The sequence below is a fragment of the Notamacropus eugenii genome, chromosome 3 (assembly GCF_028372415.1).
Source record: "Notamacropus eugenii isolate mMacEug1 chromosome 3, mMacEug1.pri_v2, whole genome shotgun sequence".
NCBI lineage: Eukaryota > Metazoa > Chordata > Mammalia > Diprotodontia > Macropodidae > Notamacropus > Notamacropus eugenii.
The window spans coordinates 345,214,688-345,230,114 of NC_092874.1; the positions used below are offsets into that span (position 1 = coordinate 345,214,688).

General features: G+C 35.4%; 1 protein-coding gene across 5 annotated transcripts in view; it reads left to right on the forward strand.

Moving 5' to 3' along the window:
* Positions 1-15,427, forward strand: part of SNCAIP (synuclein alpha interacting protein) — a 229,901-nt gene that overhangs the window by 91,984 nt on the left and 122,490 nt on the right. For all 5 annotated transcript variants that reach the window (XM_072597164.1, XM_072597162.1, XM_072597161.1 and 2 more), the window contains exon 2: positions 11,331-11,433. In XM_072597164.1, the coding sequence (XP_072453265.1) occupies positions 11,377-11,433 (57 nt within the window). In that variant the 5' untranslated portion in view covers positions 11,331-11,376. The remainder of the gene's footprint in view (positions 1-11,330; positions 11,434-15,427) is intronic.

Genomic DNA, 15,427 nt, shown 5'->3' on the forward strand with positions numbered 1-15,427 from the left:
TTCAGATGCTCCTGTCTGTAAATATTTTGCTGATCCAACCTCTAACACCCACTATCTGTGTGACTCTGGACAAGTCACCTAACATTGTGTAAAACTACATTTCAGAGAAGGTACCAGCCTGCTGTAATGGAAGAAGTTTCCTCATCTTAGGAGTTCCCTGTAGTAATGAAAACACATGTTCAGCCCCAAATCCTAGCTCTGGATTAGCTGATCATATTAAACCATGGAATACTACAAGGGTTCCTCAGTAATATCTTGAAAGAGTTGGTCCTAGCAAACCACACAGGAAAAGCCAAAGAAACAAGCTATGTTTATTGCCCAAGTTATAATCAGCAATTGGACAAGATCCAAGGATTGAGCTAACATAGATGGACAATTAGATGGGTCGAGCTTTGAATAGGTAGAGAAGAATTGTTTAGATTGCATTATGGGAAATTGCACACAGAACTTTCAGTAATCCCAAGCTATTCCCAGGCACAAAAGCTCATGTTTGTACTAATGTGTTCCTGGAGATCTTATTTGGTTTTGAATTATGGAACAAAATAATGTCAAAGAACCATTACAGGACATCTAGAGGGCAATATGCATGTACATATGCATCAGAATATTAACCATGACTTGTTGGGGGGGAAGTGGTCTAAAAAATTCATCACTAAAATGTATGATCAGAAGAGGAGGCAGGCTTGTCCTGTTTCCAGAGGAAGGGATTACAGTCAGTGAAAGCAGTATAATAGTACTATCAGGTCTTTGGGTAAATAGATTGTTGCTGTGGAAGATCCCTGCACCAATAAAAACCAGCAACTGCAACTTATAGACTTAGAGGCCTGTCTGCTTGGATTCACACAATCAGTATGTATCAGAGGCAGGAAATGACCCCATGTATACCTGACTGATGCAGATTTTCAGATCTGGCTATATAAAGGATATGTGGGAGATTAGATAAACTAGAAGCAGGAAAATCAATTTTCAGTTCAACAAATGTTTACTGAGTACTGTGTGCAAATCACTGTGATATCACTGGAGTGAAGGAATAAGATTCCAAGTTTTTAAAGAAACCAATAAAAACAAAGTGGGAAATCCACAGAGAGGTAATAAGCAATGTCAACAAAATACTGATTTTAGCTCCTCAAAAGATTTCAATCTCTGAAGCATCCTCTCCCATCCAAATGTCACCATATGTTAGTTTCCTTTGCTCCCAAAGCAGGAAAACAATCCAAAAACAAACAAAAACTAAGAGCACTGTGAAGTACTACCTGCTTCATGGAGTGATTTGGAATAAAATCAGATAATAGTAAAGAGTAAAGAGAGATTCAAATTTACGATGATAATACATGGCCCTGGAGCTTACATGATGGTAGGCTAGAACCCAAGCTATGGGTAAGTAGAATATGAGCTATGATGGGTGGCACTGGGAGTGGAAAGGAGGTAAATAAAAGAAGCATTTCAAAGGTAGACTTGATAGTACTTGACAGCTTATTGAATGTGGAGGAAAAGGAGAAAGAACAAAGATAATATCAAGTTTTTGAGCTTAATAATTGTGGTGATATAAATTACTAAATCGAAGCCAGGGGCGAGAGCAGCTTTTGGTATGGAAAAAGAAGAATTTGGTTTAGACATGATGAATTTTAAGTGTTAGGACACCCTGATAGGATGCCCAATAGGAAATTGAACATAAAGGATTAAAACTCAGAGGATGCTCAGGCTAAAAATAACATTATATTATCAGGTTTATCTTGTCAATATTGGCTGGGGGTGGGTCTTTCCCCACACAGTTATTTAGGTGCATCATTTAGAATCTATTAGATCTATTGCAATATTTTTATTTTTATTGAGTGCATACTAATTTGTATGAAGTTCTAATATCTTGTGACTCTTAATATCAACTCTAAATGTGGGGATCTGTTACGCTACAGTTCAATTAAAGGATGTTTCCAAATTGAGGTTTCCTCTGTGGGAGAAAAACACTCCAGTTGTTCAGACATCCAGTCTGGATCTCATTAACAAGTAGGGCCTCTGAAGATCTTTGCAGCTGTGAGGTGCAAAGAAGGAAGGAATTTTCAAGGTAACCAGTGCCTGAATTCTGTAGGCCTTTGAAGGTCAAAGACAACACCTTATATTGTACAGTGAATAAAACAGACAGACTTCAGAACATCTGAAGTTTCTGGGTGGTCTTCATGGGAAATTCTAACTGAGTCCACAGAGGTAGTTTAGTCTGGAGAGTACCAGGCATAGACCATGAGCAGTGAGTTAAAATTTCAGGGGGAGAGGTGGGGACTGGGAAAGAAGGAAAGGAGGGAGAAGGTTACTATCTTTTCCTTCAGTGTAGTGATAAAAGAGGACTAGGAGATGATATATACTTAGATCAATGTCTTGTCCTCACAAATAATCAGCTACGCTTGAATGAATAGACTAGCAGGCCTATAACATATTTTTTTTAGATTTTTTTTTCTTTACTTGTCACTATCATGTTTACTCTTCTCTAACCTGAACCCTGGACCAGTCAATGACGAACCACAAATTTTCTTTACAAATAGCCAAAGAAAGCAACTGTGCACATTAAATAATCTTTATAACATTCAGTGTAAAACAGGACCATTCCAGGTGGGCCCAAAATGTGAAATTTGGATCTGGGAGTTTCCTGTATATAGCTGAGAAAGTTAGCCAGTTCCCAGGCTATTCCGCAATTTCTTTCCAGAAAACATTGCAAGACACTAAAGCTCGTGCTCAGCTTTCTCATTCTTGTAAATTTATTGTTTCCTTTTTGTTTCCCCAGACATTTCCATTTTAGTATAAAATATTATGTATGAGTTGGGTCTTTAATTGCATTTTAAGTATCATCTAGTTCTTTGAACATATTGTTTATTCATTTAGAATTGACAAGTCATACGGTAGAGAGTCTATTCCCTGAGGACATGAAAACGAAACTTTCCTTCCACATTTTGCCTCAGGATGTCTTTTGATGTTATTATTGGATGTTTCTCTACTGTGCTTCCCGTATTTCTTTACTAATTTTTTTTGTTGCCAGTCTATCATACTGTTTCTCTATTAACCTTGGTTTCAGTTTCTTCTTAGTTCTCAATCCTCCTCCTCCTGATGCCTTAAGGTGCAGTATGCTCTTTTGAGCTCAGCTGATTGGAATATGTTACTGCTGATGAGATTGGGGTGATGGCCCAGGTAACTTAAAATGCATAAAAATTCACGTCCATGGCTAGAGACTGCAACTCTAAACTCACTAGCCACCTAATGAATCTGTATCATTGGTAGCAATAGCAACAACATAGCTTGGCACAGTCCCTGACATGAACTGGAAAGGCAACACATCTCCCAAGGGACATGTCTCAAAGAAGGCTGGTCAATAGCATAATTTTTGTACGTGAAGGGCAATTTAAAATATAGCAACTATTTTTATTTCTGAAGTGCTTATACATAAAGGTACTTTTGCTGAATACATTTAGGGTGGAATGTAAAATTTTAAAATAGCTATTTGAGAAAGATGAAGACAGAGAGAGAGAGAAATATGATTAGAATTCACATTTGTGAGCTCTACCAATTTTCAAATCGGTAAGGAATTTGCAAATATTTATTATACTGCTAAAAAGAATGTGGTCAGACAGACTACCTTTATCAACTTTCATTAATAAATTAATAAAAAATCATAATCATTATAATCATTGAGAGAAAGGTGACTTGTAAAAACTAATCTGTATTTTTTGTAGTGACTGTGACAGCTGACATTTTACATGAAACTCAAATTTCATTCTCTGGTTGGAGAAACAAAATAACTAATCTTAAACAATGCCTTAAACTATGTCTCTCTGAAATAGTGTAATTCAAGACTAAAAAATTCTGACATGAGATGGGAAGAAAATTATAAGTTAGCTTCAGTGAACTAGTGTGGGCTGTTGGAAGCAGTCATAGTTGCTTGGTGTTGGACAATCTAATTCTAAAATCAACACTACTTGCTTTGTGATCAGATCAGGTCATGGAATTATAATGTTGGATAGTTTCCTTTTCTGTTCTACTCTACCTGCTTCATGGAGTGATTTGGAATAAAATCAGAGAACAGGTACATGGAAGTGCTTTTAAAAAACCATAGCCCTGTGAAATATAAGACTATTCTTATGTTTGCTTTCAAAGAGTGTCACAGTGTTAAAAACTCTCTTTGTCAAGCTCCATCTTTTATTCTGAGTCTGTCTGTGTGTGCCTTGGCTCATTCATAACTGCCATGTTTGCTCTATCTATCATTTTAAGAGCTCTAGGACTAGATCATAGCTTCTGCCATGACTCCAACCACTGTTGAATCAAGAAATGAAAGAAACTTAATTCAACATTTATAATGAGTTTCTTCCTAGCCAGCACAACTACTGCCAACTGGAGACAAGATTTTATATATTGGTCTTCATTTTTTTCACACAAGTCTGCCAGTTGTTCACTCTTTATGACGGATATTGAACTCATTTTACTGAATAAATTCTAGTATCTTAGAGTAGCCTTAAAAAGTCAATGTTCTACCTATTTCTTTTTTGAGAACAGATAGTTATTTGATATCTGGGTTGCTGGGCACACATTGATTATTGTTTCCCAAATTTTGTGGAGTAAAGATATTAGAAAATGCTGTGATATTAATAAAGTTACATCATCATCAAAAATATATGTTCGTTTAACAAAGATGACTTTTAATTATTATGCTTTTTAGCATACTAGTAAATATAGCAGTAGTTTTTTGAGTAGTAACAGAACAACATGAGTCCTCAATATAATTCCATTCCCCTTTGTAAACTGAGGAAAAGGAAGACTTTTTTTTTTTATTTCTGCAGAGCAGTATATGTGAGGTTTGGCTATAAAACAATGAGACTTTTAATAGCCAACATATTAGAATTCATACATTTGAAGGAGTTCTGTCACTAAAAGTAGTCACCTTGGAAGGTTATGCACATATTCTGCAATATTCCAAACCCTTTGGAAGCACTTCTTTTAGAATTGCCTTGAAAGCTACTTTATAAGTCATTCACACCTCATTTTTTGACTGTAAGCACTTTGGCTCAGCTTGATCATCCCTTCTGTTCTCCAGACTTTTCTTTAAAGGAACTTCCAAAAACCAAAGACACCCTTCCTGAGGAATAAAGATTTGCTACTTTTGAAGACACTTTTTTAAAAAGCACTATAAGCTCTGAAGACAATTCCCTGAGCTGGTAGAGACACTCACACTTGAAGAGATGCTTGAGGGTTTCTATCCTTGACATAATCTATCAAGGACCTTGGAATGTAGCAAATCCTTAAAAAGCATTAGAAAATGCCATATCTAGTTGGCATTTCTTTTCCTAGTCCATCTTGCCATGTGGAGAAATATGAAGCTCAGAGTTATTTGGTAACATTTCGGTGAATGTTTCAGATGAATGAGACTGAGTTGTAACAGCTTCTTAGCATTCTGGGCATGCTCTAATAGCTGCACCTGGGTTCTCATTTCATTCCCTTTCCATTTTCCCCTCTTGCTTTAGCCATCTTGCTCACATTCTCTATATAAATTTATAGAACCAAACCATGGAAAAATGAAATCCTCACTTCCTTTTCTCTCAGTTTCAAACTTTTTGTCCCCACAAAAGGAAGAACTTAAAATTTTACTCAGTGAACTTTTGAGTCACTTCCCACTTAAACATTTGTAGTGCCAACATGATATTCACATCGCCTATGGTGGCCATGAATATTCCAGTGCAATTCGGAATTGTGAAATACAACAGACTCTCCACATGGAAGACAGAACTAAAACACTTATTCAGATACCAGAAAGCCAAATCCATCATAGTAACAAAGAAATCTATACACAGTAACAATGCACAGGTCAATACCAGCCCCAAGCCTTCCCTCTGTTAGGCTTCCCACAAACCAGCTCCCTTAAACAGATCACAAACAAGGTCTCTCACTCGTGCTAGTCAACTGCCTTTCTCAACTCTGCTCTCTAGCTTCCTCTCAGCTCTGCTCCAGACCCACCTCTTCCTGTCCGCCCCTTCCTGCTCCATCCGTTTCTGTTCTGTGTTACTTAGACTCATGTAACTCAGTCTTCCATGTGACTTAAGCAGGTCACATGGACCTATTAATGTATGGGAAGGATCTTCCTATAAAGAAGCAAAACTACATTAACAATAAGCAAAAATGCATTATCAATACAACATTCTATGAGTAAACTTTCTATGTGCCTGACTCATGTTGTTGTAAAATCATTCATTCAGTCATGCCCAAACTTTTAGTGACCCCATGGACCACAGCACACCAGGCCCTTCTATCCTCTACTATCTTTTGAAGTCTGTCCAAGCTCATGTTCATTGCTTCTATGATACTATCTATCCATCTCCTCCTTTTCTATCCCCTTTTCGTTTTGCCTTCAATTTTTCCCAACATCTGAGTCTTTTCCAGTGAGTCTCATCTTTCTGTTATGTGGCCAAAGTATTAAAGTTCATCTGTAGTATCTGACCTGCTGGTGAATAGAATACATTAATTTCTTTAAGTATTAACTGATTTAAGCTCCTCTGTTCAATCTTAAACCAATCAGTTGTTCCATGCTTGGTTCCATCTGTTGTTTCTTTGCTCACATATAACTTCCTCAGGAGACAAGTATGATGATCTGATATTCCCATCTCTTTGAGGACTTTTAACATTTTGTTGTGATCCACAGTCAAAGGCTTTAATGTAGTCAATGAAGCAGAAGTAGATGTTTTTCTGGAACTCTATTTCTCCATAAGAGCCAGCGAATGTTGGCAATTTGGTCTCTCATTTCTCTGCCTTTTTTAAAACCAACCTATTCTTCTGATAATTCTTGGTTCACATATGGCTGAAGCCTGGCTTGTAGAATCTTTGATGATGTCCATGAAAAAAAGTGTTTGCTACAAACAGCAAAGAGTTGTCTTGACAAAACTTTATCAGTCTCTGTTCTGCTTCATTTTGTACTTCAAAACCAAATTTGTCTGTTATATCAATTATTTTTTGATTTCCTTCTTTAACATTCCACTTTGTTATGATGAATGTGACATCTTTTTTTTGGTATTATTTCTAGGAGGTATTGTAGGTCTTTGTAGAACTGATCAACTTTGGCCTCTTTAGCATTACTGGTTGGAGTTGTATTACTATGATTTTGAATGGTTTGCCTTGGATTCAAACTGAATATCATTATGTCATTTTGGAAATTATTTCCCAGTACTGCTTATTTTCATCCTTTTCTTACTTTGTGAGATACTCTATTTTTCTACGGGATTCTTGTCTGCACTAGTATATGTAACAATTACCCAAATTAAACTCATCCATTCCTCTCCATTTAAATTCACTGACACCCAAGATGTTGATGTTTAATCTTTCCATCTCCTGTTTGACTACATCCAGCTTACCTTGGTTTGTAGCTCTTACATTCCAGGTTCCTATGAAGTACTGATTTTTACAGCACTGGACTTTGTTTTCATCACCAGACACATTTGAAGCTGAGCTTCCTTTTGGCTTTGGCCCAGCTGCTTTGTTCATTCTGGAACTATTTGGAGTTGTCCTCCTCTCTTCCCCAGAAGTGTGTTGGACACCTTCTATACCGAAGGGCTCATCTTCCAGTGTCATATGTCTTATCATTTCAATACTGTTCATGGGGATTTCTTGGCAAAGATACTGGCATGGTTTGCCATTTCCTTCTTCAGTGGAACAATGGTAAATGTTGTTACATGTTACAAATGTAAAAATTAATCACAAGTATGAATGGCAGTTACCAGTGCTACTTTTTAGAAACTTGTAGTATGGAAAAATAACTAAACCAATTGAAAGACAATTTAAAGAAAATTTGAATCTTAGAAAAACCCTTTTTGTGGTAATGCAATTAACACTGCTGAACTCTAGATTGTTTAATTATTTTTTTTCATTGTGACAGTAAATCTGTGCAGTCTAGTGTAAATTGATATATGAGGTATATTCATGAAATGAGAATATTAGTAAAACTATAGTTTATGTGAGAGTCAGCTTTTTCATTTCCATGCATCATCCCCAATTAAGTACTTTGTTGATGTAAACAGGGTCTTTGTATGCTGTGGCAGGGAAAACATGAACACATTGCTAAAGAGGGCTAGTTGTGATCCTTGCCTTCATTCTGAGTAGTGATTCAGTTCATGTCTGGTATGGATTATAAAATAGCAGAAGAAATGAGTGGAAGTGCAGGATCATCAACAATCTGAATATTTATCATGTAGGAGCCTAGCTTCATTATTGAAGGTCAGATACACTGGTAGAGATCTGTTCTGATTCTTTCTACTGCCCTATGATGCCGCATACCCCTAAATCCTCATAAAAGAATGATTGAAAGCATTAGACAACGGGAGAAATATGAAAGGGGGAATTCTTTTCAGAATAACTGACATCTCCAGAATAAGTGAGTTTACTTCCAGAAGCACTGTAAGGGTAAATTCAGGGTGAAAAATAAAGGTAATCTAGGTATATATACCTAATAAAGGATTCCACCAAAGACACCTTTCTCACATAAAATACTTTGTCTACTTATCTAGGGGAAATTAATATAATTCACATTTGGTTTCCAATATTATCCTGATAACTTCAGGAGGTGTATTTTCTCAATTCTCTGAAGCCAAGCCTGGACTTTTTAGTTACAGTATTCAGTTTCTATTTAAATTAATGTAGTCATTGTGCACCTTGTTTTTCTAGTTCTTATCGTTTCACTCATAACCAATTCATATAAATCTTCTGATTCTTCTCTAAATGCTTCCTATCTATCACTTTTTTAGCATTTAGTACATTTCATTATATTCACGTACCGTAATTTGTTTAGCCATTCCCCAATCAACAGGCATCTATTTTGTTTCTACTTGGTGCTATGACAAAAGATGCTGCTACGACTATTCTTCAGCATACAGGAACTTTTTTCTGTCTGTTTTTCATTGGTTATATATCTAGGACTAATTGACAGATGTGTCAGTCAATAGGTATAGATATTTTAGTCATCTTAGCATAATTCTAAATTGTTTTTCCAGAATGATTGGACTAATTCTTCTCTCCAAAAGCAACAGAAAGAGCCTTTCTTTCCATAGCCCCTGTAAGACTGATTATTCCTATCTTTTGTATCTTTGCCAGTTTTGTGGCCAGTTTTTTGACAAACCATCCTTTGTAACAAAGGACAAGAAAAAATGTTACTCACAACTGTTGCAGCAGAGAGCTAAGTTTGGTTGAGGACTTGTCCTGTCCCAACAGAAAGGACTGGGTGCTGAATATCGTGACTCCCTCTGACCATGGGGCTGGGTCTGGAGCACTTCAATCAGTTCTGATAAAACATGACATAGGTATTCGCAACAAGCACCTCAGTATGCAAAATTTCACACTAAAAACTACAGAGCCTATAGGGAAAATGGAGTGATAGACATGATGCTCAAAAACTTCATTGATGACACATTAAAAAGAGATAGGAACCTAATAAAAGTAACAGACAATTCTCTACATGTTAAATGGTTAAGAAATACATAAATACTGTATAAATAGGAGCCTCGTGTGCTGCCTCAGATTGCATGAGAAAGTCGGTCAGATTGCAATTCCATGAGACTGGAGGCTACAATGGAAGGGGACAGGGGTGGGGGTGGTGCAGACCAACCTTCTGCCTGTAGTTTCTATTGCACCAGAAGATATACAATCCATGCAGTACTTTACCTTGACAAAGACATGGAGTTTGCTTGTGCATGTGGGGTCAGAAGGGTTACAGCTTGTGAGTTATTATGAAGAAGTATAGTTTTCTATATTCTCACTATTTCTTGTAGAAGAAATCTTTCAGAAGCAAACTTGAAATTCACATTATGCTCAAAATGTTCCCTAGTATATCAATACCACTGAAACCAATCCACACTTTCCAAACATAGCAGGACTGATTGTATGTTCCCTCTGGTATGATTGCTTACTCCCTTCTGCAGTTGTGGGAGGGTAGAGACTGTGCCCAGCCTCACCTACATTCCAAGACATCCTGGGGCTGCAGATAGGCTTGTGGTTTCATTTAGCCCAGCTCAAGGGTTTATAGGTGGATATGTTTGACATTTTCCTTTCCCCATCCCTAATATTTTGGGAATGCTTATTGAGAGTTTTAATAATTAATTTAAAAAAAAACCTCTGAGCTCCAGGGCAACTGATTCTGCTCCCTAGGCTGGAAATGAGGCTTCCTAGCCAGTTAAAATCTTTGTGGTCAAAGATAGCAACAATTCCTACTCAAATGCAATTGAAATTATATATTTATCTATAAGAATTGTAACTAAAGTACAAACAGGTAAATTGTGTCCTTAGAACTCTTGGGACAGTACCTGGCATATAGTAGGTGTTTAATAAGTGTTTATTGAGTGAAATAAATAAATTTAAAGGACCAGAGAAACACATAATCATAAATAAGTTAAACCACTTGCATTTGGCAATAAAACAAATAGAGAGAAACGGAGAAAAAAAAAGAAATTCATATAGTTTGTTCACTTTCTCCTGGATTTTCTTGGGTAGCAGACTGGAGATACAGGGTAAGAAAAAGTTACTGGAACATTTAAAAGTCATTTCTCCTGCAAAGTGCCCTCCATTTGTAGTCACATCTCTTCTAAACTTTCCCCTGTTCATTCCAAAATGTGTGATAAATCCTATCTCTTCTTGAGATTGCAAAACTCCTTTTTAATACTATGAATAATATTTCCCAGGAAGCACCTGCATCTAGTTCATGGAGATGTTTTTTTTTCCTGCCAGTAAATCTGTTGGATTCTACAAAAGAAAGAAGAAAAGCTTTAGTTCAGAAAAAATAATGAACACATTGACCAAATCTGATAATATAGCTACTGATGCATATCTCTGTAAAGAAGGAAAAGAGGGTGGGTTTTTTTCCCCCTCAACTTTTTTCTGGGGCCATGTTGAATCATTTTAATTATCTGGTGAACTTTTTGAAATGAAGCACATATTATAATTGATTCATCTGTATACACACACACCTATACATATATGTATATAATATTTATGTTACCTGCACCCCCTATGAGTTACCAGTAGTCATTTGTAAGATGAAATGTTTCTCATAATTTGCACAGAACTCCGGAGATGGTTCTCTAACCCCCAATTTCCTAATCTGATACAGATTGAGGAGTGAGGGGAGCCCTGGTTACGGAGGGTAAAGTTAGAGATGAGAGGATCCTCTTTGGAATCATAAAAACTTAACAAGCAACAAAATATGTCTTTAAGGGGTTGCAATATTGAAATTCTTCGTTCATTCTTGTAAAGACTGGATTTGTTTCTTGATGTTAAGTGACTTTTTTTCTTTTTCCTTTCTGTCTGTTCATCTTTTGAAACAGGAATTTCTAAGCATTCTAACTTATCCAAAATGATCATAGTGGAATAATGGAAGCCCCTGAATATCTTGATTTGGATGAAATCGATTTTAGTGATGAGATATCTGTAAGTATAATCATTTTTATCAACCATCACTTCTCTTGTAGTATATAAATCATAAATTCTTCACATATAATCTTCTGAATGTTGGATAGAAATCTCTTTTAGAATCACAGAATCTTAGATTTGGAAAGGATTTTATAGGTAATCTAGTTGAATCTGTCACACACTGCAAGAATTTCATCTTCAGCTATCCCTGAAAGAGCATGTTCCATCCTCTCCATATGTTTATTTTTAAATACATTTTATTCATATTTTTTGTTTTTACTATTCTGAAACATATTCATTTACCCTGTCTTGGCCAGAGAGTCGTCTTTTTACAGTGAAGAATAAAAAAGAAAAAAAAGCTCAGAAAAACTAAGGATCATGTCAAAAGTCTGATGTTACATACAGTGTTCCATATCCATAGTGGATGGAATAGGTGGAGGAAATAATTGGAAGAAGATGCCTTCTCACATTTCTTCTTTGGGGATCAAACTTGGCCATTATAATTTTACAGCCTTAAGCTTCTTTTGTTTTGCTGCCGTTCCTCCCATTTACATTTTATTGATCATTTTGTATAATATTTTCCTGGCTCTGATTACTTCACTTTAAATCAGTTCATATAAGTCTTCCATGTTTCTCTGCATTCATTCTCTTTTGTTTCATACAGTACAGTAATATTACTGTACCACAGTTTGTTAAGCCATTTTCCAATTGATGAACATCTTTTTTTTCAGGTCTTTCCTACAGAAAAAGTGCCTCTATAAATATTTTGGTATATGGGGACTTTTTTTTGGTCATTGACCTATTTGGGGCATATGGGAAAGAATGGAGTCTCTGGACCACTTTAGTCACTCTTTGCATAATTCCAGATTGCTTTCTGTAATGGTTTAATAAATTCACAAATTCACCAACAGTGGATTAGTGTGCTTATTTTCCCATAGCTCCTCTTGTCAATCTGATAGATGTGGGGTAGAATCTCAGGGATGTTTTTAATTTACTTTCTCTTCTCATCATTGATTTGGGACATTTTTATATAGTTTTTGATCATATATATTTCTTTTTGTTCATATCATTTGATCATCTATTGGGAAATGGCTCTTATTCTTATATATTTACATCAGTTTTCTATGTATCTTAGACATCAGACCTTCGTCAGAGACATGCACTGCAAAAATATTTTTCCCAGTTAAGTGTTTCATTTCCAGTTTTAGTTGTATTGATTTTATGCAAATCCTTTTCAGTTTTGTGTAATCAAAATTGTTCATTTTGTCTTTTATAATTCTATCTATCCCTTACTTGTTCAAAATTCTTCCTCTTACTCACAATTGTTAAAGGTAACTCTTTTCCTGTTCCTTTCATTTGTTTGCTCCTTGGTCTTGTGTATCTAACCTGATATCTGTTACGATATTTTTTGAGTAGCAGAGTCTTGATGATTACTGTATAGTATAGTTTGAGATCTGATATGGCAAGGCTTCTTTGCTTCCCAATTATCTTAATCATTTCTTGGGAGATTCTTGACTTTTTGTTTCTCTATATTAAATTTATTATTTTGTTTCCTTTTGTAAAGTAAACTTCTGTACTTTAATTGCTGTGGTACAAAATCTGTAAATTTGTTTGGGTAATATGGTGCTTTCAGGGCACCTTGGTGATGCAGTGGATAGAGTGCTAGGTCTAGAGTCAGGAAAACATGAGTTCAAATACCACCTTAGACACTTACTAGCTGTATGCCCCTGGGCAAGTCACTTAACCCGGTTTGCTTCAGTTTCCTCATATGTAAAATGAGCTGAAGAAGGAAATAGCAAACCACTCCATTATCTTTGACAAGAAAACCCCAAATGGGTTCAGGAAGAGTCAGACATGACTGAAACAACTGAACAAGATGATGCTTTCACTATAACATGGCTCAACAAATAAAAATTAATATTAATTTAATTTTTAAGTAATTCTTTTATTTCTATAGTGTTTTGTAGTTGTATTTGTGTAATTACAATGTTACCTGGACTTTCAGATATTGTCTACGTTCTGAAGCTATTTTGAATTTTTTCTATTTTTTTCTTTGTTTTTGTTACATACAGAAAAACCGCATGTTACAAGGCTAGTTATTATAATACCTAATGATTAAGGCTTATAATTTATGAGTTTATTTTATAACTTCCTTCTTTACTGATTATTAATTTTTAAGTTGTTCAGTTAGATGTTTTACTTATACTATATTATATGCAAAAATGATCATTTTTTTCTTTTTGTCCATACTTATTCTTTCAGTTTCTTTTCTTATTTCTGTAATTAACTTTTCTAGAACTATGTCAAGCCATAGTCATTATAATGGACATCCTTCCTTTACCCAAGATCTTATAGGAAAGGAAGTATTTCTACATAATAGATCATTCTAGCTCTTTGATTTACATATTCTTATGCAGTTTACCAATTGGTATTTTAAAAACAAATGGATTTTATATTTTGTCAAAATATATTAGTATACTAATATACTCATGTAGTTTTTATAATACTATTAGCTATCATTTATGTGGCACTTTGAGATGTGCAAAGGACTTCACATACTTTATCTCATTTGATCCTTTTAACCATGGGAGCTAGTTTCTGTTATTCATTCTCATTTTGTAGATGTAAAATGGAGACAGAGGTTAAGTGAGTTTAAGTGACTTGCCTAGGATCACATAGGCAGTAGATTTCTGAATCAGTATTTGAAATGGAATGTCCAAGTCTAACATTCTATATATACTGCACTACCTAGTTTTCTCTGTGTGAAATACAGACTCTTTGTATCTGGAAATTTAGCGAGCTTGCCTACTATACCTTTATCATAAGACAGTGTTAAATGTTAGATTTGACAGAACTGATGAGTAATCCCTGCAGCACACACTTGTTTCTAGGTTCACTTTAAGACATTAATCAACATTCAACCAACTGCTAATCCAATTAAGTGTACTAGAGTGCTGAATATTTTGTCTACTAGAATAAAAATAGATTTTTTAAAATTCCTTACTCAAATCAAGGCATTTCACGTCTCAATCATTTCCCTGATTTACCTACTCATCTATTAACTTTATCAAAACCATAACTGACAGAAAATAATTGCAGAAGTTAAAATGAGAAAGGAATTTGTTGGGTACGTGGGGTAGTACTTACTCCCCTCTGCCTTTTTTTTAAAGCCTGACACTTGGAACTGAGAATCTGCTACTAGAGATGACTGAAACCAAGACAGGTCAGTCCATAAGAGAAAGAAAACAGAGTTATTCCCCTTCCCTCTGCTTCCCTCCAGCCCCCACTACATTTACATAGAGGTCCATCCAAGATATATATGGGCAGATAGACTAAGTCAACGTACCAACTTTACCTTTTTCTACTAACAGTCACATTCTTTGAAATGTTAAACATTTTTATTTGTCAGAGTTCATTATTTTTAATGTCATTAAATTGCATAATGAAATCAGACAAAGTCTTAAAGATCTTTATCTCAGTCAGTAATTTCAATACCAGCTCATATCTATATTAAATTCTCTTCAAGAAGCTGTTTCAAAGACATGCTACCTCCTTTTAGGAATTGAAATCGACAAACATTCATAAACATCACTGTGCTTGGTACTAGGAATAATGAGATAAAAATGGAATAATCTGTACTCTCAAGGTGTTTGCATTCTACTAGGAAGATAAAATATGTCAATACATAAAAATGCAAAGCATATGTAAAGTAAAAGAAGATTAATTTCAAGAGGCAAAGAAAACTCTCCTGTTCAGTTAAAAAACAACACAGCCATTGAAAGAGATTTCAAACTTCTCTGTTTGGTCTGATTTACTCTCAGCAAAAGAATGTGATGTTTGTTAACCTATTAATCAACGCAGAATTGGTTCTTAAGGTCTGAATTCAGCATAAAAAGTGGCTGTCAAATTGACCACCATAAGTCTTGACTGTAGTTAACAATTTTATGAGAAAAGAGACTGAAGTAACTTCTAATACTTTGAAAGGATCCCTTCTAAATCTGAGCTGAAACAA